At 41.2% G+C, this 26,588-nt stretch overlaps 2 protein-coding genes across 6 annotated transcripts; both read left to right on the forward strand.

Annotated features, from left to right (window-relative positions):
- Positions 1–1,875: 1,875 nt before the first annotated feature.
- LOC137298077 (cathepsin L2-like) lies at positions 1,876–11,850 on the forward strand. 5 transcript variants are annotated; one of them, XM_067830138.1, is made up of 8 exons: positions 1,876–1,987; positions 7,671–7,801; positions 8,045–8,150; positions 8,365–8,517; positions 9,518–9,638; positions 10,103–10,203; positions 10,730–11,001; positions 11,612–11,850. In XM_067830138.1, the coding sequence occupies exons 1-8, from the start codon at positions 1,922–1,924 to the stop codon at positions 11,709–11,711; spliced, it is 1,050 nt and encodes a 349-aa protein (XP_067686239.1). In that variant the 5' UTR covers positions 1,876–1,921; the 3' UTR covers positions 11,712–11,850. The 5 variants fall into 5 exon arrangements, with proteins under 5 accessions (XP_067686239.1, XP_067686240.1, XP_067686241.1 ...); XM_067830139.1 differs by lacking the exon at positions 1,876–1,987 and adding an exon at positions 2,063–2,237; XM_067830140.1 differs by lacking the exon at positions 1,876–1,987 and adding an exon at positions 4,775–4,892.
- Positions 11,851–13,749: 1,899 nt separating this feature from the next.
- Positions 13,750–19,763, forward strand: LOC137298026 (cathepsin L2-like). Its single transcript, XM_067830061.1, has 8 exons — positions 13,750–13,879; positions 14,476–14,606; positions 14,882–14,987; positions 16,009–16,155; positions 16,539–16,659; positions 16,975–17,075; positions 17,707–17,978; positions 19,244–19,763. Exons 2-8 carry the CDS (start codon positions 14,476–14,478, stop codon positions 19,341–19,343), a joined length of 978 nt encoding a protein of 325 aa, XP_067686162.1. The 5' UTR covers positions 13,750–13,879; the 3' UTR covers positions 19,344–19,763.
- The last annotated feature ends 6,825 nt before the right edge of the window (positions 19,764–26,588 follow it).

A 26,588-nucleotide genomic window follows, 5' to 3' on the forward strand; every position in this document is an offset into this window, starting at 1 on the left:
TCGAATGTGTATGTGCTATGTATGTACTTTTATGCCTCTATGGGTGTTGCCCAGTTTTGTTTCTGTTATCAAATGGATATATTTTGGCTTCCTAAAGTCTTATGTTTCATGTCCGTTCGCTTAATTGTTGCATTTTTTACAACATGTCACACTATTCACATACTCGGTGTGCTGAACTAGAAAAAGTGCGTGATTATTGAGTATTCTAGAAATCCGACTACAGAAGGGACCTGAAAACATCACCATTTGAGGCATTACCATGAAATCTGAATGTTCAGTGTGGTGCACGAGTGATTCGAACAGAAGGCTATTTGAACACCCTTGCTGAAATAAAGAAACATAGAAGTGAACATAAAGTTATCTTGGTAGACGTTGAATCCTATCAGGATTTCTTTGTCATCTGTTTGTGGTGGACGGGGTTTTTGTGTGAGACGTGGCTGCTCAGGAAGTATCAAACAAGCAGGTGTGAATGCTTCAAAGCCAAGTGAAATTGTGATCCGCCTTTATAGATTTAGTTATTGAGTGAAATTGCCTGAAATGACTGAAAAATGATTGATTTCACAATATGACAATCAAACATATGCAGGTATATCCAGATCTTTACTGTGATTGACGTTTTATTTTGAGGATGAAATCATTTTCGAGATTTCTGGTTACGTGTTACCAGATATTTTAGCTAGCTAACTATCTAAAAGAAGTCGTCTGTATTTAACATTTGGTTTAGAAAACAAGCCACATTCGTTATATATAAAGTATATATTTGCACATCTCGAATAAATAATAAATATAATAAGAATTGTGTGTTCAGTATTCAATAATTTCAGTGTCTGATAATTTTCTCTATCCAACTAATCTGCATTTTCTCCACAAATGGCTAAGTGATGATGACATTTTATATTCTCCGGAACTCGATGGCATTGTTTTGATGCCAAGAAAGAAGGGATTGTACAAGCTCGTACAAGTTTTGAAAATGCACATGCAATAATGTTTAAAAATACAAGCACAACAGCATAGTCAATTGCCGCACCTCGGGCAACTGTGTTTGCTTGAGAAAAATGTGCACATCCACTTGTCATGTCTTTGTTGAGCATTTTGCTAAGTGACTGGCGCATGGGTGTGCTCGTACGGAGAAGAATTGCACTGTGGAGCTGAAAAAAGAAATTCATTTCAGATTGTCAGTAGTTCTTTGTTTGACATATCCTGGTTGCCACTTGAACAGTTCTTGCCGAAATATGTACCAGATTTACATGTTTAGGTTGTGTGTATGTAAACCCTGCACATCCGCTACATTCAAAGCTGCCTGCGTTTCCATGTCGGGTTTCCACAACACGAATTTCATCATGACGCTTTTGCGTCTATTCATTTGAACTTCATTTACGGATACGTAAGAAGCCATCAACTGTGATTGATGACTTTTCTAGTGTAATCCAACTACGCATCCTGGTACAATACCAAGAACTTCCTTGTGTAATAAATGTTCTGGCAATAAGGCACTGTTAATGTCAGTCTAAAGCACGATGATACACAGACTCCTGACGGCATTGTTGCACAGTGACACTTCGTCACAGTCCCCACAAACTGTAAAATGTAAAATTAGACGGGCAGTGTTAAGAACGTTAACAAGAGTGAGTAACTAGGACATAAACATACTGTGTCGGAAAATCAGAGGTATATAACGTGATTATATTACTTTGATTAACCAATCACAATCAAGCATTTACTGAAGTCAAGGTAGAATTATTGATACCAGAGTTTTGCGTGCTCCACCTATCGTTTCCCTTTCTTAATGACAGCAAAGTTATCTGAATGCAATGAAAACAGCGATGTAAAAAAGTTGAAATCACAAGTCAATGGAGCTATCGCTGAATCTAGTTCAAGAGTTGATTCAGTTGCGTTATAGGTGGATGCAGATTGTCAGCTCATGTTTATCAAAGGCCTCATCTTTACAGATCGTGGCATTAGTGCTGTTTTTAAGATCGACTCACAGGTAAGTGTTTTGGAATAAATTAAGTGCAACGTTACTAAAAACGTTTCAAAAAGAGGAAATACTATGTTGCACAGCAGAGGCTTTAAAGAGTAAACAGGGTTGTTCACAAGTATCATTCATTTAAACTGTGGATCAAGTCTCTTATCAAGACACGTGACCTAGGTTCTCCCCATCCCATAACGACGTTACAATGTTATATAAGCCTCTTCATCCACCCACGGCCTATCTCTGATACATGACGCTTGTAACGGTAAGTTGTAACGGTAAATGCCTTTGAATGTTTGCGGTACACAGAGTTTTCAGCCTGAGAACGATTTACTGGTAGCATGCTGACGGGTACTCTAGACACCTGTCTGTTGTATTATTCAAATGAATGGTTACAGCTTGATACGATGTGAAAGACATATTGAGAAACTGTGCGTTGTTTTAAATTACACTGTGCAATGTTTGAAGGCTCATTAATTAAAACAAAATAGTGTGTCTGACTGTATCATACATTCGTGCTACAGAAAATGTTTTACAAATTACGCCAGATCTGATCCATTACTGGAAACGTCCTGTGATGGGATTCGAACTCCTGCCACACCAGCTAGGAATTTAGAAGGATATATTGTTTTAGGAGGACTTATTGTTGATGAAGAACATTTGGTGATTTATCTGCGACGTGCTAGTTCAGTTAGAACCAGCGAGCCTGACTGTAGCAAATATTTGAGATAGCCACAGCCGAGTAAGTTTAAGGTGCAATGCACTGTCCCTTATACACGCAACTACCTTGGTAGAGTCTGTAAGTTCTACGTTAACACCTTCAGTGACTCATGACACATTTTAGTTTACTTTGATCGCCTCGGAATAAACTTGTTTAAGAGAGATTGTTATGATCCTAACGAGGACGAAGAGCTTCGCTTTAACCCATAACGTTATACTTAATACGATAATCTGTGAACTTATGTAGATTCTATAATATACTGCCATTGTGTAGGTATGATATTATTCTAAAATATGGCCTTTATGTATGTATAGCGTTATTCTGTAATATGGCCCTTATGCAGTATAATATTGTCTTTTTGTAGATATAATGCTGTCCAATATTATAGTTTTGTGGGATGACGATCCCTACTTTTTGCGTGGATGAGTTCAAATTTAAAGTCACATCGGTAACATTTCAGTCATATCGTGACTATAACAAGTTTTAAATAGATGACAAATATATAAACCCACACTCTTCGTGAAAGGACTGTTAAAAACAAATAGAATATCGCAGAACCAGAAAACCACCCTATCCTTAATATATAACTGAATTTGTGCATCGCAGGTTTACGAATCCCTGGGATTTACTACATGTCTACATATGGAGTACGTACATATCAGGTGTCATGGAATTTAATATACACCAGTAAGTGAGAAACCAATGGGAGATCACTGTCGTTAAACATACAGACATCGAATTCCTGGAACATGATTGGGCACTCTGAACTACTGGTCATGATCTAAGGTTAGATTCTGAGGGACAACTTTCCTAATTATTTTTGGCTTCAGTGGCATTCTAGAAGTTTGTGACATATGGATGACAAAACATTTTGGATGATCAGCTTCTTTAGATTCACAACGGCGACGTTTCGGTGTAAATTCTTGTGAAATGCAGATTCTGAAGTTGAACATCCATTAAGCATGGTCACCTCTACTTGCCTTATTATCATTCATTGAAAAGTTGGACGTGCTTCGATCACACGAACCTACGTCTGTGTCGTAACTGTGCAGGTTTTAGAGTGGTATTGGCAGTTCATACGTTTTATATGGTGTTCCTTATCATTTGTGCTGTGATTATCGACAGGTATGAAACCTTTCTGGGCAGGAACGCATCAGGTATGAGTAAAAAGCAGTAGGCAGTGTCCAAATGACCGTTGTGTTATGCATGGGAATGGACAAAAGTATGCGTGGATTCGGTTGGTTGGTTGACGCCGCACCATATATGGTACTACGGCGGCTGTGTGTAAATAATCGAGTCTGGACCAAACGATCCCGTGATCAACGACATGAGCATCGGTATACACAATTGGGATATCGAGCTTGACCGCCGATCCTGTCAGTCGCCTCTTACGATAAGTGAGAGCTCCTGAAGACCAGTTCTAACCCAAATCTTTACGGGTCTATGTCGATTCGGTGCTAATCATGGTGTAAGAAACAGATTGCTTTGCTTTTGCCTGTAATGTACCATACATCTTACAACTCACTTTTGTTTCTTTGACACGTTTTAAAACCACATGCTGCAAGATACATGGTGTCTGACATACATTTGTTTAGTCATCTGTATTTATCTTTTCCCCCATACCAGTCTCATTTATACATATAGCTTTCTCTGCTGTGTGTGTAGGTAGAAACGCAGGTATTGCAGGATGGCAACCTCAACGTTTAATGATGGTTAATTACAATCTTATGGTCGTTGAAGGAATGTGTAATTTCCACCCACCAGGCATGACAATAACACACTTAATGTGAATGAATAAATATCCATTAAGAAGAGTATATCCAAGCTGAAGTCACTTCGGCGTCAGGTGAAAACGGACGTATATTGCCACGTGGAGCAAATAAAGATATGTTTAAAGGTTAATATGAATCCTATAAAGACAACCGCGTCATCTACGTCGAACAGGATGTCTCAACGTTGAAATGATGTACGTCGTTCTTGTTATCTCTGTTATATACAGGAAAACATCAGACTGCAACAAACACGCTCTATAATAACACGACAGTGGCATCCCTTTAATCCCAAGCATATCTCACATGGTCAAAACAGACAAAACACATCCACGGTGAGACACATTAATTTGCGAGATTAAGCGCTCGTGAACGACTTCGACAAAGCAGTCCACAGTGATGTAATCACGCCAACGTTTAGACTGTGAAAGTATGTTACTCTGAGAGAAACAAAGAGTTCAGTTTAAAAGAGTTCAAAAGGAATTCAGTAAGAACCTGGCAATTTGAGAAATCGTGCTCCATTCAGAGCGTTTGCATTACAGACAGCGATTCGTTGAGCAGAACCTATCCTATAAGATTGACAACACAGTATCAAAACTTCTTCTTTGAGGGACATTTAGAAGTTAGAAAGATGGATGACAATATATGGATAAACAACTTGTTTATTGGAAGCAAGACACTACAACAATGGGCTTATAAAAGCATAACAAATCACGCCTGCAAAACACACAAAGGGATGGTGAAGCCTACGGTATACATAAGCGGGAGATGTCAATGATGGGAATGTATGCACAAGGGAGTGTCATTGATGAGGATCTTTGGTGAGATGATAGTATGCTAGAGGTATGTGACAGTCTTGGCAGTCTTTTGATGTGGATGACTTCTTGGAGCTTCCTGAGTTTAAAGTCTTTGAGGTTGGTTGTTAGGGTTTCGGTTCTCTCGATTTTGAGTCAAGTTTGAATGCAGATGTCTGATGCTCTTTGATTCGGGTTTTGAGAGATCTTGATGTCTCCCCTAAATCGTGCAATCGTATGGAACGTGTAGGTGATAGGTGGTTTGCCAATCGCTTTGATGGTGTTAAGGATGTTGTTGTTGTTGTTTCTTTTGGAAACCAAATCGATATTGGCCTGAGTCATAAAAAGCAGGAGTAAATGGAACTATCAGAAAGAAAGCATTATGATGCGTACATTTGCCAGGCTGTCTGAAAGAAGAGACTGTGTTGTGTACGATTTACCCGGCTGTAAGAAAGAAGGCATTATATTGTGTATGATTTACAGGACTGTCGGAAACAAGGCTCTATGCTGTGTACGATTTACAGGGCTGTCAAAAAGCAGCATGATGTGTACGTTTGTTAAGCTGGCAGATAGAAGTCTTTATGTCATGTGCGATTTACAGGACTGTCGGGAACAAGTTTGTATGTTGCGTACAATTTTCAGGGCTGTCCGAATGAAGGCAGTGTGCTGTGTACGATTTACAGGGTTGTCGGAAAGAAGGCATTATGTTGTGTGTGTCTTACAGGGCTGTCATGCAGAAGGCAGTGTGTTTTGCGTGCGTGCGTGTGTGTGTGTGTGTGTGTGTGTGTGTGTGTGTGTGTGTGTGTGTGTGTGTGTGTGTGTTTTACTGGGCTGTCAGAAAGAAGGTTGTATGTTGTGTGCGTGCTTGGGTGCCAGCGTGCGAGGGGTATGTTTTACAGGTTTGTCGGCAATAAGGCTGTATGTTGTGTACGATTTACAGGACTGTCAGCAGAAAGAAGGCTGTATGTTGTGTGTGTGTGTGTTTTACAAGGCTGCCACAAAGTAGGTTGTATGTTGTGTGCGCCTTACGGGGCTGTCAGAAAGAAGACAGTATAATATGTGCGTTTTACAGGGCTGTCAGGAAGAAAGCAATGTGTTGTCAATGTACGTTGTCGTGAACTGTCAGTTAAAACGCAGTGTGTCATATTGTACATGCAGATAATCCAGACACTGTGTTGTCACATGTCCATAGCGAAGTTCAGTCAGTTAGAAGACACGTTAGTCACTTGGAGGATATGGAGTGTTGGTTTTGAGTGTTTAGCTACATAAACATAACCCTGAGTTCCTGGTACATCATGTCTTGACTCAAAACTATTCCTGTTACTTTGCTATTCTTTTATATTTATTATTGTCCCTGTCTTTTATTTTCCTATTATCCCACGTGCGGCTAAGGTCAATCATATTTATGAGCATATTAACATTACCTATCTGTTATTCATTTTACTCGCTTCGCGTGAGTGAGTGAGTGATTGCGTGACTTCAGTTTTAAGCCACACTCAGCAATATTCCAGCTCTATAGTGGCGGTCTGTAAATAATCGAGCCTGGACCAGACAATCCAGTAATCAACATCATGAGCATCGATCTGCGCAAATGGGAACCGATGACATGTTTCAGCAAGCCTGACCACCCGATCCCGTTAGTCGCCTCTTATGACAAGCAGAGTCGCCTTTTATGGCAAGCTTGGGTTGCTGTGGGTAATCCGGATCTTCACGGATCCTTACTCGCTTCGAATAGATGCAAAGTTGGTGATTAGGCGTAAAGGAATGCTCACGCTACATCTTACATTTATTCACCTCTTACTGTCGATAAGGTTACTCTATGTTTTAAATGATCACATTTATACTGTTTAAAACAATTCCTTTACACCGTTGGTAAACATGAAAACAACAATACATGCATGATATATTATATACTGATTTATTGCAGCACATGGAAAGGTAAGATATTCATGCTTACAAATGAATCACAAGATTGGTGGTTTTTCAAAATGTCCTCGCTTCACACGTCTGACAACGACGTTAATTACTGCCCTGTGGGAGCTTCTGCCATCCTACCTGAAAGGCTGCACGGACTTGTCGAAGGTGTTTGAGGTGTAACACGTCGCTCACGAACACGTCGCTCACGAACACGTCGATCAAGGACATCCCATAAATGCTCAATAGGTTTCCAATCCGGTTAAAAGGACATCAAGGCAGAACAGCCACGGTGTTTTAAAGAAGGTCCTGACAAACAATGGCTGTATGTGGTCTGCCGTTGACGCTAAAATGGTACTGATTCACATTAACACAGATCTCAGTGATCTTTTGCTTTATGATCCTACGCCCAGTCTAGCATGGTATCTCTTGCACCTAAAACATTGTTGCTATAATTACAATAAGATTTATTGTTCACAATTATATTTGTTGTTTTACAGATGTTGCGTTTTGGTGTGGTACTCATTCTCATTGTTTCCATTCACTGTTCGCGGATTGAGCTGGACCAAGAATGGGAACGCTTTAAATCACAGTACCAGAAAGTTTACAAGCACAACGAAGAAGTGGACAGGTGAGATCTTACGATAATATTGTCAAAAAAGTTAAGTTTCACAATACGTTGTGAAAAATTATCTGCTTTTGGCATCATATCACCGTAAACGTGTTTCGGAGCATCACGTGTTGTGTAAGTATGTGCGTAGGTGTCCAAATGCTGTGTGTATGTTCGTCCCAAGTAGCTATGAGTATATATGAGTACTTGTATATGTGTTCCAAGTTGCTGTGTATAGTGTGTGCGTGCGTGTGTTTGTTTCAGACGGGCCATTTGGGAAAATAATGTTGGTGTGATAGAACGTCACAACCTGGAGGCAGACCTTGGACTGCACACCTACAGACTGGGACAAAACAAATATGCCGACATGGTAAGATTCGTGATATGAGTGAGGATCTAATGTTGTCATTGGCATGCAGTCCATCAACAAGTGCAAAATATTTCTATGTTTCGATGCACGCCGCTTTCAGCAATATTACAACAATATCACGACGGCGGACACTAGAAAAGCGCTTCACATACTGTTGTTTGGTAGTCGGCTGCTTCTTCTCCTCCTCTGTGAGTTACTGTGTTATTTGTTGCAGTCTCTTGAAGAGTTTCAACAGCTGATGACCGGTTATGAAAGGTTCAAGAGTCAAGGTGGTCAGCAGCCGCTTGTCCTGAATGTCAGTACTTCGGACCTGCCGGACACAGTGGACTGGCGGAAGGACGGATACGTCACGAACGTCAAGGATCAGGTCAGTCAGGATGTTCACAGAGCAAACACCTTGGACGTATGTCACAGTTGCTCAGGCTTTGCGAACAAATACTATGTGGTACGTCATTACTACATTATTGCGAATATGGTTTTACGACGTTTCTGGCAATATTCAGCAATATCAAGACGGTGCACACCAGAAATGGGCTTCACACATTGCACCCATGTGAGGAATCGAACCTGGGTCTTCGGCGTGAAGAGCGACCGCTTTGACCACACGGCCACACCACCGCCCCTTGGCAGATCATGGAAGTGCACGGTCAACTTTATGAAAATCCATTATGAAGATGCAGTTTACTGAATGCAGTCCCTCTCGAAACCGCATATGATTACCATGGCTGAGTGAACTGTACAATGTTTATTATTGTGCCGAATGACTACAGCTTTTCCCTCCGCATTACGTCCAACAACGCGGGAAACACGTGTCTAAGGGTATTGGGCACCGTTATCAGGCAGATAGTACATGAATGTAACAGCAACTCCTGTTTAGGGACTTATTTACATATTTTCGGATCGTTTTTTTTCACACGAATATCACTGTCTACTGTGCCATAAACTCGCAATTTGCCTTGAGTAAGAGAGCTAGGTTTTACGCCTCACTCAGCAATGTTCCAGCATGAGCGTCGGTGTACGCAACAGGGAACCAATGACATGCGGCAACAAGTCAGCGAGCCTGACCACGCGATCCCGACAGTCGCCTCTTACGACAAGCATTGGTTGCTGAAGATCAGTTCTAACCCGGATCTTCAAGAATGTAGGGTGACTTGGAGAAAAGACCGACAGAAATGTCTGTTAAACACCGCTATGTCGAAGTTGAAGCAAATAAATATACGTACGCCTGGAGTTATAACCGAAAATGTTGAGAGAAATGAAAGAGTGAAAGCATTTACTACTAGACAACAGTAAGTTAGACACTTTAATGTTCAATATAACGGTATTAAACTGTCTTCAAGGGGTGTTTTTGTAATCTGTGTATGCAGGCGGCATGTGGAGCGTGCTGGGCGTTTGCTGCCGCCGCTTCTCTTGAAGGACAGCACTTCCGGAAGACGGGACAACTAGTGTCTCTGTCAGAGCAGAACCTGGTCGACTGTTCCAGAAATGGTACGTTTGGGAACAAAGCTTATGTAACTATTCCAAGAGCAGTACCTGCCATAAAAGAGCCTGATCGACAGCATCATGATTGGTAGTTGTCAGAGGAGAACCTCGTTGTACGTAGAGTAGATCCTGGTCTAATATTCTTGGAATGAAAGGTGGCAGAAATATTCAATGAATTATGTCAAGGAATGGTGTAATATTCAAGGAATAAAAATTGTCAGAAAGTAATCACATTTTATAGCCCGTGAAAATTGTGGGCATTCCGATTCCCATCAGTGAGTGATTCTTTTGCGATAGTGTACTGCAACTATAGTTTTGTGTAAAACTTCATAACATGTACTAATGTTCAAAAGACAAGGACAAAATGTACCCATTGAAAGTAAGCAGAGAAACCTATGTCATAAACGTCTTAAGTGATAAGCAATAAATGAATGATTCCATTCATTGATGCACTCTCTTAATTACTGAAGGTAACCTTGGATGTGAAGGAGGGCACATGGCATTGGCATACGATTACATTCGTCAGAATGATGGCATCGACACAGAGGAGTCCTACCCATACGTTGCCGAGGTGAGCTGGAATTCACAAAGTGTTCAAATGTACAAATGTTTCAGAGGGAGAGCAGGTTGCAAGGTAGAAATATTGCACGTGTCAAGTCGGTACAAGGAAATATGATGTTGTGCACGTCGGCGTGAACGTTGAGTTCCTCCTGGTAGATTATAAGCCAAACTGGCATCACGTCAAACACCTTTACTTTATTCTTGCAATAAAAAGTCAGTGCAAATCATTTCCATTGTGCCCTACACATTTCACCACAGGACTGGGTGTACTTGCACAAAGCCAAACAGTATGTTGGGTCATAGACTATAAGCGTGGGAGTTACCCTAAGGTCTTAACCCTAAGGTCATTTCGTTACAGCTGGCTCTTGACAGGTTACCACGGATTTTAACATCATGTTTTCGAACTGAGCCCCGTTTCACAACCCTGTCGTAACGCTATCACTGTCTTGACCTCTACTCTAGGTTTACATAACGCTACGACAGTATTATGAAACGGGGCCCTGGCATGTCTAATACACTTCTTTCTTCTTGAACAGCAAGGACCTTGCAAGTTCAAACGAGAAAATGTTGGTGCTACTGATATAGGTTTTGCTGCTGTTATATCCGAGTCTGAGGATGCCTTGAAGAGCGCAGTGGCCTTGGAAGGGCCCATCTCTACAGGCTTGGACTCTTCACCATTAACTTTAATGCTGTACAAGAGCGGTGTCTACAGCTCCCCTGAATGCACCAGCAGCGGCCTCGACCACGCTGTGACTGTCGTTGGCTACGGCATACAGGATAATAAAGACTACTGGCTGCTAAAGAACAGGTAAACACTTGTGTCGTTTGCTAGCTCTTGCAGCTCTGGTTTAAAGTGCAAATCAGGAAGATGATCGAATGGATTGATTTGTGAACGAAGCAGATAAAATGTTGGGATGGAAACCTCAGGTAAGTGGCATGTCCGAAGGCATTACGTTTGCCTGATTGTTGGTTAACGCCGCACTCAGGCATTTTCCAGGTATATTATGGCGGTCTGTAAACAATCGAGTCTAGACCGGAAAGTCCAATGATCAACAGCATGAGCGCCAATCTACGCAAGTGTGATACGATGACATGTTGCAACCAAGTTAGCGGGCCTGACCCGATCCAGTATGTTGCCTTTTACGACAAGCGTAGGTGTCTGAAAGCGAATTTTAACAGGGATTTTCAACCAGGAAGAGGATAATATTAACAAATACTAGAAAGACAATCAAGGCGAACCAGGATTCGAACCGATGACCACCCAATCATGGCGTGCTCAGGGGACCCAACTAGACCACTGGGCTACCCTGATCTCCCTTTGTAAGTAATAACAGACGAGTGGTAAATCAATATCATGCATTAAGTAAAACTGCACTATCAGAAAAAAAACATTTGAGGTCATCATATATATCTTCCAGTTGGGGTACCAGTTGGGGCGAGGAAGGATACATGCTCTTAGCACGTAACGATGGCAACATGTGCGGAGTGGCCACGGATGCAACCCTGCCCCTTGTGTAGACGACCGTGACAACACCCAAACTAATGAGACGCCGTAGTTGTTGTTGCAAGGGTACCATATCTGTTCAGTAGTCCCATAACTACTGTGAACACACACGGATATCAATAAAGAACAAATAAAGATATATGATAACAATCAGTCTGTGTGTTTCTAGTTGTTCTTGTTGTTTCCAGTGACAGTGAAAATGAATAAAAAAACCGATGTAACAAAAAACGTTTTTAGTTAAGAAAACGTAACGAAATTACGAAGTCTACAAGAAGTAGAAAAAAGGTGCTCAGTCAGGCTTTCATAGAAGCTTACACCTTAGGTGACTGACAAGTCCCTACCGTGTGCCTATAATGAAGCCAGTAAAGTGCCGACACAAATGGAGCCTGTTATAGAAAGTCACTGTCACATCAGAACACAAATGGACATCTTGTGTTGTTCATGAAACAATTAAATCGTTTCGTTGTAGATATCTGAAGGACATTACATGTGTTCCTGTTTCGACTTGCGCCGAGTGTGCTCGTATATTTTGCTATGCTTAGTATGTGTCTCTGATGATGGCCACAGGATACCGTTTTAGGAACACCTACCATTATTACTTTTTGAGATCAGGTTCATGGTATATTCAAATCAGACACATGACCCTGCAGATATATTTTGTAGAATATGTAAATGGCTTTGAGGTATTTTTATCATAAACACAGTTTGGAACAGGGTCAAGAGAATCAGGAATCTGATCGAACACAGAACTGCCATGGAGTCGAAATCTCCGGGTCATGAATAACAAATAGAGCAAGGGGAGACAACTGAAGACGACGACCTGACAATATTTCATCGAGGGTAGGGGGTAATTTCACGGTAGGTGTCATGTTCGGGCTCTATGAAACATCACTTTCTGAGTGAGTGAGTCTGGTTTTACGCCGCCTTTAGCAATGTTCCAGCAATATCGCGGCAAGGGACACTGGAAGCTCCATTCAACGTAGAAACTATCATAGCATGCAAAAAAGCACTACATGTATTTGGATAAATAATACTTCCCTTTCGCATTTTTAGGAAACCTGATAACTTTGACAAGGGAGAAAAGCCATAACGTTTTCAACACTGTTATTTGAAAGCTCGGCTATACGCGAGTCTGTCATGATGCTACTCTGTAGCAGCAAACCGGGGCTATGTCCATTCGCATTACAGTAAATATCAATACGATGTCTCGGCGTGAAAGACTAACAACAATAATATGAAAGAATCGCATGTTCTTTGTCCTCGTGGTAGATTTGTTGTTTAAAGCCGCGTTCAGCATTGAGTTTGTAAATAATCGAGTCTGGACCAGACAATCCTGTGATCAACAGAATGAGCACCAATTTACTCAGTTGGAATACTCTGTAATACTAATTTTGCATTTGTATAGAACCCCGGATGTGCCGAAGAATTTACGTAGGCCATTTCATATTCGAAGGCCAGCTCCCCCACCCCACCCCACCCCACCCCCAAACCCATCAAGGTCTCCACTCCACCCCACCAAGGTCCCCAACCCGCCAAGGTCTCCACCCCACCAAGCCCCACCCCACCAAGGTCCTCATCCCACCAAGGTTCCTACCCCATACCCACCAAGGTCCCCACCCTATGTCATTCTGAGCCGTTAATTATAAGTTCCTTAAAACATGAGTTACTCGGGCATGTGACACTCACCCGTCACATCCATCCCATCTCGAACTATATTGTATGTAATTCATACTCCTGAAACTGATACCCACAAACCATTTGTAGGTTTGAATAAAAACTGGAAACATTACACTACTGAAAAGAACTTGCATCTATACAACGTGTCCACGCTGTTGTTTGTTATCTGACACTCCGTTATACACACAGCTGATGTACTTCGAACTTCTACGAAACAAACAGGAGATTCATTTGATAACTGCGCGATATGGAAATCAATGTGTTAAACACCTGTTCATCTGGACCCTCATTTCAGGGTTGATGTGTACACGGAAATGTAAATGGCTTTCACCTGATGATACACTTCTTTTACGACATGCCACACGTCAGTGACATGAGTTATTCAGAGATGTCCTACAGATACCGTTAGTACAACAGCAAAGGGCAGGGCCCGCGACAAGGGGATCTCGTGCCATTGACGGTGTAGACTGGTTCCTTGAGTTGTTATCCTCTGTTCAACTGCTTGGTGAGTAGACCCTGAACATGGTGGCTAGAAATGTAGTTTATTTATTAAAGCGTGGTTTGGTTTCTAAGATGGGTTTCAGTATCTAACCTTTAAACCTCCCAAATCAAATGGAGATTTCGAGTTTAATATTTTCATTCCTTGGACGGGAATGTCCTGAATTATGTGCTACCAGTGTTTGTAAGTTTGGACTCTATTGTGTTCTACAAGCTGTGAATATTTTACAGTGGTTTATTTTTATTTTAAACCTAGTAAATAATGATATCATTATTTCTGCATTAATATATATTCACACCAAGCGGATTAAGTGTGGTCAAGACTGAGTGTTCTTTCGCACTATATCTAATTGTGTAACCCCTTTGTTATTTCACACGGTATTCTTTTGTGTACGGATTTCTTGATTAATTTGATAGTTCCAGTTTGGAAGTCAGCATGTCATAACTATTTTATTTATTGACTGCATGTTCGGTTTAACAGGTTTTATTTGCTTAATTTAACGAATGATTTACTTATTTCTCTTAAATAAATTATCACTGTGCCTAATTTCTAACCTAATTCGAAAAGAACTGGCAAATATTTTGACTCTCGGTGTTTTACAGATGTTGCGTACGTGTGTGCTGCTCTCACTTTTGGTGTCCACCATCTGTTCGATGATCGATCTTGACCAGGAATGGGAACGCTTTAAGTCGCAGCACCAAAAGGCGTACATCAGTGGTGAAGAAGCTGATAGGTGGACTCTGGCAATCACTTTGATACTAGTTGCATTACATTTAAATCGAACATTCATTTGCATTTTCCAAACTACCACCAACTCTCGTGTTTTCTCATGACGAGGAGGAAATGTTTGTGTGGTGCATTATGCTATATGTGTTGTATGGTACCCAAAATTAAATACATGCATATTGTTTTCATTTAATGTTAGATTTATTCAAATAACTGTTTATGCATATATCAGGTGACCACGTATTGCATGTATGTCATGTGTGGTGTGTGTGTTTGTTGCAGACGAGTCATATGGGAAAACAATCTTGGAGTGATAGAACGTCACAACCTGGAGGCAGACCGTGGACAGCATACCTACAGACTCGGACAAAACAAATATGCCGACATGGTAAGATTCATGATCTGTGTCAAGATCTAAAGAAGTCATGGACATGCAGTCCTTGAACATATGTAAATCATTTGTATTTCGGTGCAAAGTGAGTACTGCTATATGAGTTTTACACCGCTTTTAGCAATATGCAATATTCCAGCAATATCACGGTAATATATGGTAAGATTCTCAATCTGAAGCTGAAAGTTCACACGACTTAAACTTGAAAGGTGTTTAGATTAAACTGGGCAGGTTTATAAGATTTGAGTGAGCATGTTGTATCGCCGCTTTTAGCACCATAGCTGCAGTTTGACGGTAGGAACCCCAGGAATGCCCTTCACACATCGAGGAATCGAACCTCGGTCTCCTGCGTGACGATCGAACGCTTTAATAGCTAAGGTACCATATCGTTCCTTACATTGCATTACGGTGTGTATTTGTACCTTTTTATATCATCTCTGTACCTAGCTGCAGTGATGGACGTTTGTAAAGATTACATCGATAATACAGATTCAGTACTGATACATTCCATCCAACATACAGCGTCCCAAGAGTGAAACATGTAATAGCTGTTTGGTTTTAACGGGATCGAAATGAATTACATTTACACCATGGAGTGAAAATAGAAGCCACATAACACTCCAGACCATAAGAAAAGAATCGACTGTACAGCTGTGACTATATCATGAGCAGATATTTGTTTCAGCAGTATTACAGCTGTACGAAGTTGTTTGTAAACAATCATGTCTGAACCACACAATCCAGTGATAGACACATGATGCATAATTGTCCCACGACCTCCTGAAAATGTTTTTTTCGTAAAAGTCCTATTAGTGTTCGGGTTATAATTACAGCCTTAGGGTCGTGTCTCGCTTAGATACAGGGTCAGAAAGACATATAATTATATTGACCATACCCTATTACTGTTTAAAAGGACAGTAATAAGGTCGGGTCTATATGCCTTATGTTTTTTTTTCTAAAACTGTTTCGACGTGAGACACAACATATATACTTAAAACATGTTAAATTGCTGTTTCAGTCTCACGAGGAGTTTCTACAGCAGATGACGGGTTACAGGAGGACTCGGGACGAGGAGTCTCCGCCTGTCCTAAATGTCAGCACTTCCGACCTTCCGGACACAGTGGACTGGCGGAAGGAAGGATACGTCACGAACGTCAAGGATCAGGTCAGTCAATCATAATATTTCCACGGTGAGTGCTGTGTCTTCATTTTCAAACAACAGCAAAACACCCCTCCAGTCAAGACGAAGTTCTAGCTTGCATCGTGATGCAACCTTTCGATGCAGAAAAAGATATGACATCATAAGGAGAACGACTTATGGTAGGTCTGGAGGTGGAGGTCCAAGTAGTGTCTAGTGTTAACAAGTTCTGCGTATGTCAGTAAATACAGACTCCATGCATGTCTGTTGCTGTATGTAAGTATAATGACATGTATACATACAGACTCCGTGTGTATCCGTGTTTACAGTAACCTTGTCTATCGGTGTATATAAACCGTCCACGTATATTTGTGTATACAGTTACCATAATTATGTATACATGGTCTCAGGGTGCCTGTGGCTCGTGTTGGGCGTTCTCTGCCACGTGTTCCCTAGAAGGACAGCACTTCCGGAAGACGGGGCGCCTCGTCTCTCTGTCGGAACAGAATCTGGTCGACTGTTCAAGGGACGGTGGGTAGTATGCATGAAATCTTGTAACCTTTTGACTACTTGACACGTTTTGGCATATTTCATTTGGCACAAGTGTTTCATATGTATAATCAGTCTCAGTTCCCAATGCATGTTCCATTTCACACAAGCAGTTCACTAACGCCCCAGAGCAAAAGAACACGATTGAGACACATGAGAATCCTTGTGGATTTGTCATGTCAGAAATCCACATCAAGGTCACACTATTTTTAACTACACAGGACAATGTGGAGCATATTTCTTAGCTACAAGATTCAGTGAACCATAAGCAATGTATGTATCATGATTATGTACTAGGTAATTACGGATGTGAGGGGGGATTCATGACGTCAGCATTCGACTACATTCGTAAGAATGATGGCATAGACACGGAGGAGTCCTACCCATACGTTGCAGAGGTGAGACAACCATTCTACATGGTCGTGTTAACTGAGATGAATTTGAAGTAATCAAGTAGATGAGGATGATTTTAAAACGTTGACAACAAAATTCCTGGAATATCATAACTGGGCACACCAGTATATTTCAACCATGTCGGGAATCGAACGCGGTTTATTTGGGGAGACGTGCGAACGATGTAGCCACTGGGCCAAACTCTATTTCAAAATTTCTAATGAGGGGGCTTGGAGTTTTATAAATCGGCTTATTCTCTCACATTTTGTGAAGACACATACCGCATTTACCTACATCAACACATGCGCCGTTTGTTTTCGTTTGAAAAAGCGGATTCCAAATACTTTTCCGGGACTTTCGGAACAAATTGTACATGAGCAATAATACCTTAAAGTTCTTGAGGCTATATTATGAGAGCCGCATCTCAGAGGTCATGATCCCTTCACTGCTTCAAACCGAACCCTTTCTGGTTTGATTGTATTTATGGCCTCACGACGTCATTCTTTGATTTCCACCTGTTAAAATCCTGAACACACTTCCAGGGGTTAGTATGTTATGTTCTATCTTTCCATTCCGATATTAGTAGGTCACGTCAACAAATACCATAATAACCTAATACCTGTCTGTAACCAACAGCAAAAAGACTGCAACTTCAGCCGCGAGAACGTAGGCGCCACCGATACCGGCTTCGCCATTGTCGTTCCTGAATCTGAGGATGCGCTTAAGAGTGCAGTAGCTACAGAGGGGCCTATCTCTGTTGCTATTGACGCCTCCTCCCGAACCTTCATGCTGTACAAGAGCGGCATCTACAGCTCCTCCAAATGCAACAGCAACAACATCAACCACGCTGTTACTGTCGTGGGCTACGGTTCCGAGGACGACCAGGAGTACTGGCTACTGAAGAATAGGTACTCCCTTTCCCCATATGCTTTCTGTTGTCGTGCAAGAGGTGGTAGGGTTGCCAAATTGTTAAAACGTACGCTTGTCACGCTAAAGGCCCGGGTTCGATTCCTCCAATGGGTACGGTGTGTGAAGCTCATTTCCGATGTTCCTGTCGTGACATTGCTGGAAAATTGCTAAAAGCGGCGTAAAACCAGACTCACTCGCTGCTGTTGTACATATGCAAAGATTCCCTACAGCCTTTGTACGTCTCTGACCTCTCTGACATACGTGAACCTGGTATACGAATCAGGTAAGTTTGGAAAATATGGGGACGTGTGAGGTTATTGTTAATGTGTATGAGTGTGTCTGTCTGTTGAGGGATGGGGGGTGGAGGTGGTGTTGAGGGGAGGGGGCAGGATAGATGATTTTGTGATAAGATGCACGGATGAAGTCATTAGGTACTCATTTACTGGCACACGTGTTTGAAAGATCACTGAATTATTATGTATGGTCTAGCAGCATTCACGTGATACGATGGCGGGGAAAATCAGGGCTTCACATATTGCACTCATGTGAGATGAAACATGAGACCGACACCCAATCACAATCGTACAAAGAAACATAAGTTGAAGCGTAAGCATGCACTGTTAAACTCGAACTTACGGCAGTCTCGAGGAAAACTTGCCTCTCTGAGTATTTCTAATCTAGTCATAATCGGACACTGATAGCTCGAATTATTTATGTTGGTCCCTCAACTTCGACACAACGAATTTTGATTAGGGATTTAGATATGACAGTCATGGTTTCCATTTTCTTGTTCAAAAAGCCGAGTCTTCTTTCTTCCCATATTTTGTCTTTACCTTCTAATCCATTCTCTCGAGAGTGGTTGGGGTAGTGGTTAAAGCGTTCTCTCGTCACGCCGAAGACCCGGGTTCGATTCCCCGCATGATTACAATGTGTGAACCCCATTCTGGTGTCCTCTGCCATACTAGTGTTTTAATATTGCTAAAGCCACTTAAAACAATACTCATTCACTCCATTCTCGCGGAGTTCTTTTGTCGAATTGCCTGTAAGTATTTTGGCCCTCAACGACGTTTCTATCCTATTATACTGACAAGCCGAGATAGGTTTTACAATGTCAGAACAACTAGTGTTATAATGTGACTCGATAGGGATATGTGTAAATTTTGAAATTATGAATAGTGATGTATTTATTCATTGACATACTGATAAAATATCAATCATAAAATTACCACTATCCCTAACTTATTTTGTCCAGTATGTATTCCAGTTGGAGCACCACGTGGGGCGAGGACGGATACATGTTCATGGCACGTAACCATGACAACATGTGTGGGGTAGCCTCGGATGGAATCCTACCCCTTGTGTAGACGACCGTGACAACATCTCACATCAAGCTAAGCGGTTGATGGTTGATGGTTGATGTCATACAATATAACAATTGACGGTGATGTATCTGCTGTGTAATACTATCCATAAATGTACTCCTTAAATTGTGTTCGCTGATGATTCACGCTGCACCTAGCAATGTCAGCGGTATGACTAATCGTGTCAATCCACTGACTGTAGTACCCTACCCTACAGATGGGTACGAGGGCGTGTTCCAACCAGGTCATCGATCCCGACCACCCAAACACCCAAGTTGCCTCTTTCGACAATTGTTGGATTTGGATCTTGATGTGTTACTCTTTCGACAGTCACTGGATCTTGATCTTCACAGTGCGAATCAGCCTATCACTGACGACACTGATGTATGAACACCGGTATCAATAAAGTTCCATTAGGCAACAGTTTAACTTGATGAGTAAATTACCTACTCTGGAGCAGACAGTCAGTGAATTCTATTATGTGTCACCCTATTCAGTTACAGTGATACCTGTTCAGTCAGTATTGTTTGTTGTTTAAATGTCACATGCAAAATAAGACACAACCTTGCAAATTCTGATACCTTTCGGTATGCACTTACCGAAACAAATCATCAGAATGCCAGTTCATCCTATAAAGTTAAAAAACGCGGTGAAAAAAAGCCCACGAAATCGGAGTTGAAACGATGCACTAAATTTCCCCCAGCGCTGGAGGAAAAAGTGGTATCAACAGCGGTGCTGAGCTGTGGAGCCTGAAACAGTATAACAGTATGCATGCCCGGTGTATAGGGTCGTGAGCAGTAGTCTAATCTTGGTTGTGTACTCAAACATGTAAATAATCTGCTCGTTACATAAAAAAAACTTGTTGATTGTGGTAAGCAGCCTCTGTCACAGGGATAGCTCAATGTCTGGTTTATTGACACCTATATGTCTACCTGGCTGTCTGCTAAAGACATTATGCAATACACAGTTTCAATCATTGACCACATGCAATTTGAACTTAAAGAACAACAAAGCTCAATTTTTTGGTACTCGTTTTAGCACTGCATGTGAAAGATTTCTGGTTAGTCATAAACGGAACACCATTCTTTTTTTAAAAAAAAGCTTGTGGTTAATCAATACCAAGCGCTTAAAAGTTGCTAAAAAGCCGTCTGCTTCTCTCTCGCCCGCAAACGAAACCACAGACAGGTTACGTAACTCTGTCACCAGAGGCCTACAGTGACGTCATAGAAGGAACGATTTTCAGTTAGTTGTATAGAAAATGTGTAGGAAGCTCGTCATTTTGCTGATTTCTCGAGTGTTGTGGAAGCCTGTGGTATATACTAAATCGGATGGTTCGCCCCCTACCACGCTTCCAGGATAGAAAATGGAGTTTATAAAATAAAGACTGCTTACTACATATTGCTGACCAAAAGGATTTTGCATGAATATAACGCTTTCTTCCTTGGACGCGAGGTTGTGGTCGAAGTACCAATATTATCATGATTATCGTAAATAATATTATGTCGAATATAATGTCGATGTGGCATTAATATTGCAAGTAATATTAAATTGACCCCCAAGTCGATTCCAAGAGTGAAACTGTTATGTTATAAGCGATGTCATGCAAAATCCTATTGCCCATCAATAAAATACATATTTTACTGCTAGTAGAGGGTAATTTTGATTTTGTAAGTCGGTAAAAACAAACTTAAATAGCATTCATTCTGACAGGGAGCCGCCATATTTGAAAATCGTGAAGACACAGACTAAAGTCCATTTGAATTAATGAGATTATGGTTTGTTTTCATCAAGTTAGAAAATCAAAACTACTTTCTACTAGTAGTTAAATATGTATTTGAATCATGACCAAAAGGAGTTTGCATGACACAACTTGTAACGTAACATAAGCGAGGTTGGGGTCGAAGTGAAAATGCTGCGCTATAAATTTCTACACTTGCTAATTTTGCTTGGTTTGTAAACGTTCACTCCCCAGTATGTAGACACTTGTCAATATACGTCTTTATATTTGGTCTCATAATCCTAATTACATTATAATCATACTTGTCTGCATTTTGAAACTTAACAAAAAGAAGCGGTCTGCGAATGTATGACAGGAATGTAATGTCTAGACATTTTATAGTTTGCCTTAATGAATGATAATTCGCACGCACGCACGCGCTAGTGTATGTCGCCTGTATCATTACAACTTCACGACGAAAACAATGATTCTGTTGAAAGCAACGGCAACGTGACAAAAACAAAATGCATATGTTAAAATTAAAACAAATGGTGGGCGAGCTGGCTAAGGCGCCAGGCTAGTGATCCAGCGAGGTTGAGGTCTCGGGATCGAGCCCACCTGTGACCGGGTGTAAAAACCTTGGAGTCAGCTTTGTGTGCAGACTCTTTCAGTGTTGTCACAACCCCTAGTGTACAGAACACAACCCTGTGCACTTAAAAGAACCCACGAATCCGTTGGTATATGACCAGATGGTGGCCACATGAACACGTGCATACACTTAGTTGCGGGTACAGCAACGTGCAGTAAACTTGGACAAAGTGCTGTGACTATGTGTCCCAGTCCACCCAGCTGTCAGTTGGCTACCTCGTTAGTACCTCGCCTTGAGCAAGCACTAGTGCGTGGATATGTGCGCTATATAAATATCCTATCTATCTATATCTAGACATTTTATAGTTTGCCTTAATGAATGATATTTCGCACGCACGCCCTAGTGTATGTCGTCTGTATCATTACAACTTCACGACGAAAACAATGATTCTGTTGAAAGCAACGACAACTTAACGAAAACAAAATGCAAATGTTAAAATTAAAACAAATTAAAGTTATAGGAGCAATGTCAGGCTCTTACCTTGTTCGAGGAATGTATCCATCAATATCCACAAAAACGAGTGATATATAATTCATCTGCAGACTTCCCAAGTGGTGTGTCTTTCAACAAACTAATACACGAAATGTATCGTTTCAGGTTTTTCACTTTGCTGTACAGTCTCATTGGTCAGTCAAGATAGCACACGTTGCAACTAACTGCATAATGTGCGTCATTCTTTTAAAAAACATAATTTAGATAGCCAATAATGAGCAATCAATCAATGTATTTTCGGTTAATCCTTTGAAAGAAGGGTGTTGTTTTACAGAGACACATACACGGCAGGGTGTATTCAATATAGATTTGTAAATGTACATACATAAACACTACCTTTTGACAAATCCCCCATTGAAATCCGTATAAAAATAATTAATCAATCAACGTGTTATTGGTTAATCCTTTGATCGATCCAGACACAATAAATGCCAAATGGGGGGCTTTGTCGGGTAAATGGCGTTACCACTAATATACCTGTTATGAATTCATTAAGTATAGGAGAAAAAACGCCTCCGAAGTTTTGGTAGAGAATGTAAACCTGAGGGGTAGGGAAATCCCGAGGGGCGTAGCCCCGAGGGATTTCCCGACCCCCGAAGGTTTACATTCTCTACCAAAACTGAGGAGAAGTTTTTTCTCTTGCTTATAAACCGTCATTTTAAATATTGCGTTATAAGGAATTAGGACCTCACTATACCGCGAACATTCGGAATGACAGCAATGTCGCAACTCTAATGCACAAGTTAGAAAACGCACGGGATTTTCACGCAGTGCACGTGTTTTTTGTGAGTGAGTCAGTTATATACCACGTGGTTACTTGAATCCGCTCATTGCTAACCATGGCAAACCAGAGCGAAGACGAAATGTTTTTAACACAGTCGCAGTTTAAGAAAGATGATGACAATGCTGCTGCTGCTGATGATGATGATGATGATGATGATGATGATGATTTTCTGTTCCGTTTCGCGGCACCTTTGACTGAGGAAGATATTGAAAGGAAATTATCTCGATGTGTTCCAAGAACGACAAGGTACAAAAATGATTGGGCGAAAGGAGTATTCAGGCGATGGCAAGAAGAGCGTCGGACGAGGTCAATGGATGCAAACATCGCGCTGTCGTCGTCCGTCTTGACTGAAGACTTGCTGGATATGACTGCTAAAGATATAAATACAGCCCTAAAGTATTTCCTATTCGAGGCGAGGAAAGTGGACGGGACTTGCTACCCAGCTGTTACTGTGTATGGGCTATTCACGGCAATAGCGTCACACTTGAAAGCTAACAAATCTCCTTACAATCTGATGGAAGGCGAAGAGTTCCAGGACAGCAGACAGGCACTGGACGCATGCATGCGTGAGAGGTCCACAGCTGGTCTTGGAGCAGACGTGAGAAAACCTACAGAGGTGATAACTCGAGACGAGGAGAACACTCTGTGGGAGAAGGGGGCTCTTGGAGAAGGCACGCCGCAAAAACTCCTGGACACAGTCCTCTACTTAACTGGTGAGTTGCATTTTGCATTTGATTTCCCTGTCGAAAAGTCGGATATTAGCAATTTTGGCATTTACAATCAAACCTTCACATCGAAAATAAATGTGATTAACTGGAACAAAATGCCCGACTTCACTTTGAGGCAAACCAAACCAAACAAAGTTTGGATGGATATTTTGAATCCCGTGTTAAGACCAAAATAGATAAACATTATATAATTGTGTACGGAATTTTATTTTCCAGGACTTAACTTCGCCTTGAGAGGTGGAAAGGAACATCGGAGTTTAAGACTACACCAACAACCTCAGATTACAGGCCCACATACAGACCAGAACGGCCGCAGGTACCTGCAGTATGTGGAAGACGTCTCTAAGACAAATGCCGGGGGAGTGAAAGACAGGAAACTGCAGAAGAAAAAGGTGCGAGCGTATGAAAATACCAAGAACCCGGAACGATGTTATGTGCGCCTTTTCATGAAGTACAAGTCACTTTGGTATGTATTAGATGTTTTCTGATACATTTCTGATACATGTTATACATTCTTTAGATATACCACTCATTTAATCACATCATGCGGGTGACTTGACCCATACTGCATGTAAATTGTCTTATAATTTTACTCCCTGATGATGATTGCACGCATTGGTTTAGGGGCATATAAATGACAAATGCAAACATTTCATACTTAATTGATTCTATGTCAACACAATTTAACTTTCCAGCCTACCATCTTCAACTCGAGCAAATGCGTTTTACTTCACCCCGATGAAGAAACCTAAGGATGGAAAATGGTACCTAGAGTCGCCCATGGGCCACAACACAATCCAGACAACGGTGAAGAGAATATGTGCTGAAGCCGGAATTGAAGGAAGGAAAACGAACCACTCGCTCAGATGCACTGCTGCTACCCGTCTCTACGAGGCAAACATAAGCGAGCAACAGATTTGTGAACAAACTGGTATGTAACTCAATGAATATCTGCAAAACACGAATGAAACTTGAAGTGACTGGGCCAAATTGCAATTTGGCGATTTTAAATGCTAGAACTTGTGATGTCAACATGTGTTATGGTTAACATGCCAAGATCCGGGTTCGAATCCCAATGATGGCCCCAAGCAAAGCGATTACAATATCATATAAATTGCTTTTCAAACGGTTATGTACAATTTGAAATGACTTATCAAGATGAATTCTTTTATTGTAGGTCACAAAAGCGAGGCAGTGAGGGTTTACAAGAGAACCAGTGATCAACAACAAGCAATGGCGTCAGATGTTCTCTCATGTTCAGCTCCAAAGAAAACTCAGACGTCTGCGACAGTGTCGGTTCCTACTTCAGAGGGAGATTCCGGTACAACACAAACTGTCGCTCACGGAAGTGTTACAATGACGTTCAATTTCAATTAAAACACTGTTGTCAGAGTTTTTGTTTTTCCTTTCCTGTGAATGCAGATTTCGGTGGCTGATCGCTCCAAACCGGTACTTTCGGGACGAGGGTTTACTCCTAGTAAAACCTGGGAATAGGTTTTACTTAAATCTAGTTAAACCTATTCCCAGGTTTTACATTGGGAGTAAAACCTCTTACCGGGTATTGGTGCAAGTAGAAAGGATAATGACCATTAAAGGCAGTGATCAGAATTAGGTTTATAACTGAGCATCAAGTGAATGGTGACAAATAACGTGTAGGTTTATACCACCTAACAGTGATTACAACCTAGCGACGCCAAGTGATTGTGACAGAATCGTCTATGAAAACAAGGGTTGTAACTTGGAAACTAGACAAAACTAAATGATAGTAGATTGTGAGAACATAGAGCTTTCAGTTTTCACAACCGCTGTCGCGATTTCAGGTTTGTACAAACCTGTAAACAAAATAGTTTACCCCCTGAAATGTGGATAAATTCTGCAAAGACCCTCATATATATACCTACAATTACGTCACGGAGACGCGCCGCTCTGATTGGTTGAAATTTCGTTTGCGGCTGAGAATTGTGCACTGTTGTCAAAAACGTCGATTTAAGGTAATTGAAGATCGAATTAATGACGGGATTTCATTTATAACGATGTCAATTAGTGATTTATGCATTTATGTGATCTTTAACACCTATCAGGCTATGCGCCTTAAACAAAATAAACTGATTTATGACTCGTGCACCCGAGTCATGTCTCTGCTACATAACGTAATTAGGAAGGTGGGATACTTGTACACATGACATGTTTTTTATGTCTGTGGGTTGCATACAAACTACATCCATTTTCTCGGATGACTGGATCCGACGTAAACTGGTGCAAACTCTTGTCAGTTTCAAGTCCTGCTTTATACTTGGATGAATGAGTTTCCAGCCACGCAGTAGTTCACCATATCTACTGAGATGATTTTTGATTGGATCGAACGCAAATTCAGAGAACATGTATTCACAAAACCCAACATCTCTATATACAATAAAAGAAGTTGTTATACATAAAGAATCTTACTTTCTTGCGACTCGCCATACTTCTAAAATACCCATCAAACAGATCATCTTTCTGTACACACAATGAGCCTTCAGCGTATCAGCAAATGAACCGGCCAATCGGAAGCCGTCGTTACACTTGAGTGCACATCCACCCGCTATGACTGGGTTCGGTCTCCCGAGGGCTCCGTTTGAGGGAAGTAAGCTCAAGTACAAAATATTGCACTTTTGAATCGCGATTGTACGCTTATAATTTTGTTTATTTGTTTTGGGTTTTTTTTATATGTCACGAGTAAGTGATAATTGTGTTTTAACTATGATTTTTTTGATTGCATGTGACCTTTAACAACCATATATTGTCTGAGCAAAAATGGGGCTGGACCAAACAATCCAGTGATCAACATCATAACCATCTATTTACGTAACTGGGGTAGCATGGCATGCAACAACCAAAT

The sequence above is a fragment of the Haliotis asinina genome, chromosome 10 (assembly GCF_037392515.1).
Source record: "Haliotis asinina isolate JCU_RB_2024 chromosome 10, JCU_Hal_asi_v2, whole genome shotgun sequence".
Lineage (NCBI taxonomy): Eukaryota > Metazoa > Mollusca > Gastropoda > Lepetellida > Haliotidae > Haliotis > Haliotis asinina.

Bases quoted from the DNA above. Each gene is read 5' to 3' on its own strand.
- LOC137298077 (XM_067830138.1), top strand. From the start codon at position 1,922: ATGTTTATCAAAGGCCTCATCTTTACAGATCGTGGCATTAGTGCTGTT. The intron at 7,802-8,044 runs GTGAGATCTTAC...TGTTTGTTTCAG, and splicing joins CACAACGAAGAAGTGGACAG to ACGGGCCATTTGGGAAAATA. The intron at 10,204-10,729 runs GTGAGCTGGAAT...CTTCTTGAACAG, and splicing joins CCTACCCATACGTTGCCGAG to CAAGGACCTTGCAAGTTCAA.
- LOC137298026 (XM_067830061.1), top strand. From the start codon at position 14,476: ATGTTGCGTACGTGTGTGCTGCTCTCACTTTTGGTGTCCACCATCTGT. The intron at 14,607-14,881 runs GTGGACTCTGGC...TGTTTGTTGCAG, and splicing joins AGTGGTGAAGAAGCTGATAG to ACGAGTCATATGGGAAAACA. The intron at 17,979-19,243 runs GTACTCCCTTTC...TATGTATTCCAG, and splicing joins TACTGGCTACTGAAGAATAG to TTGGAGCACCACGTGGGGCG.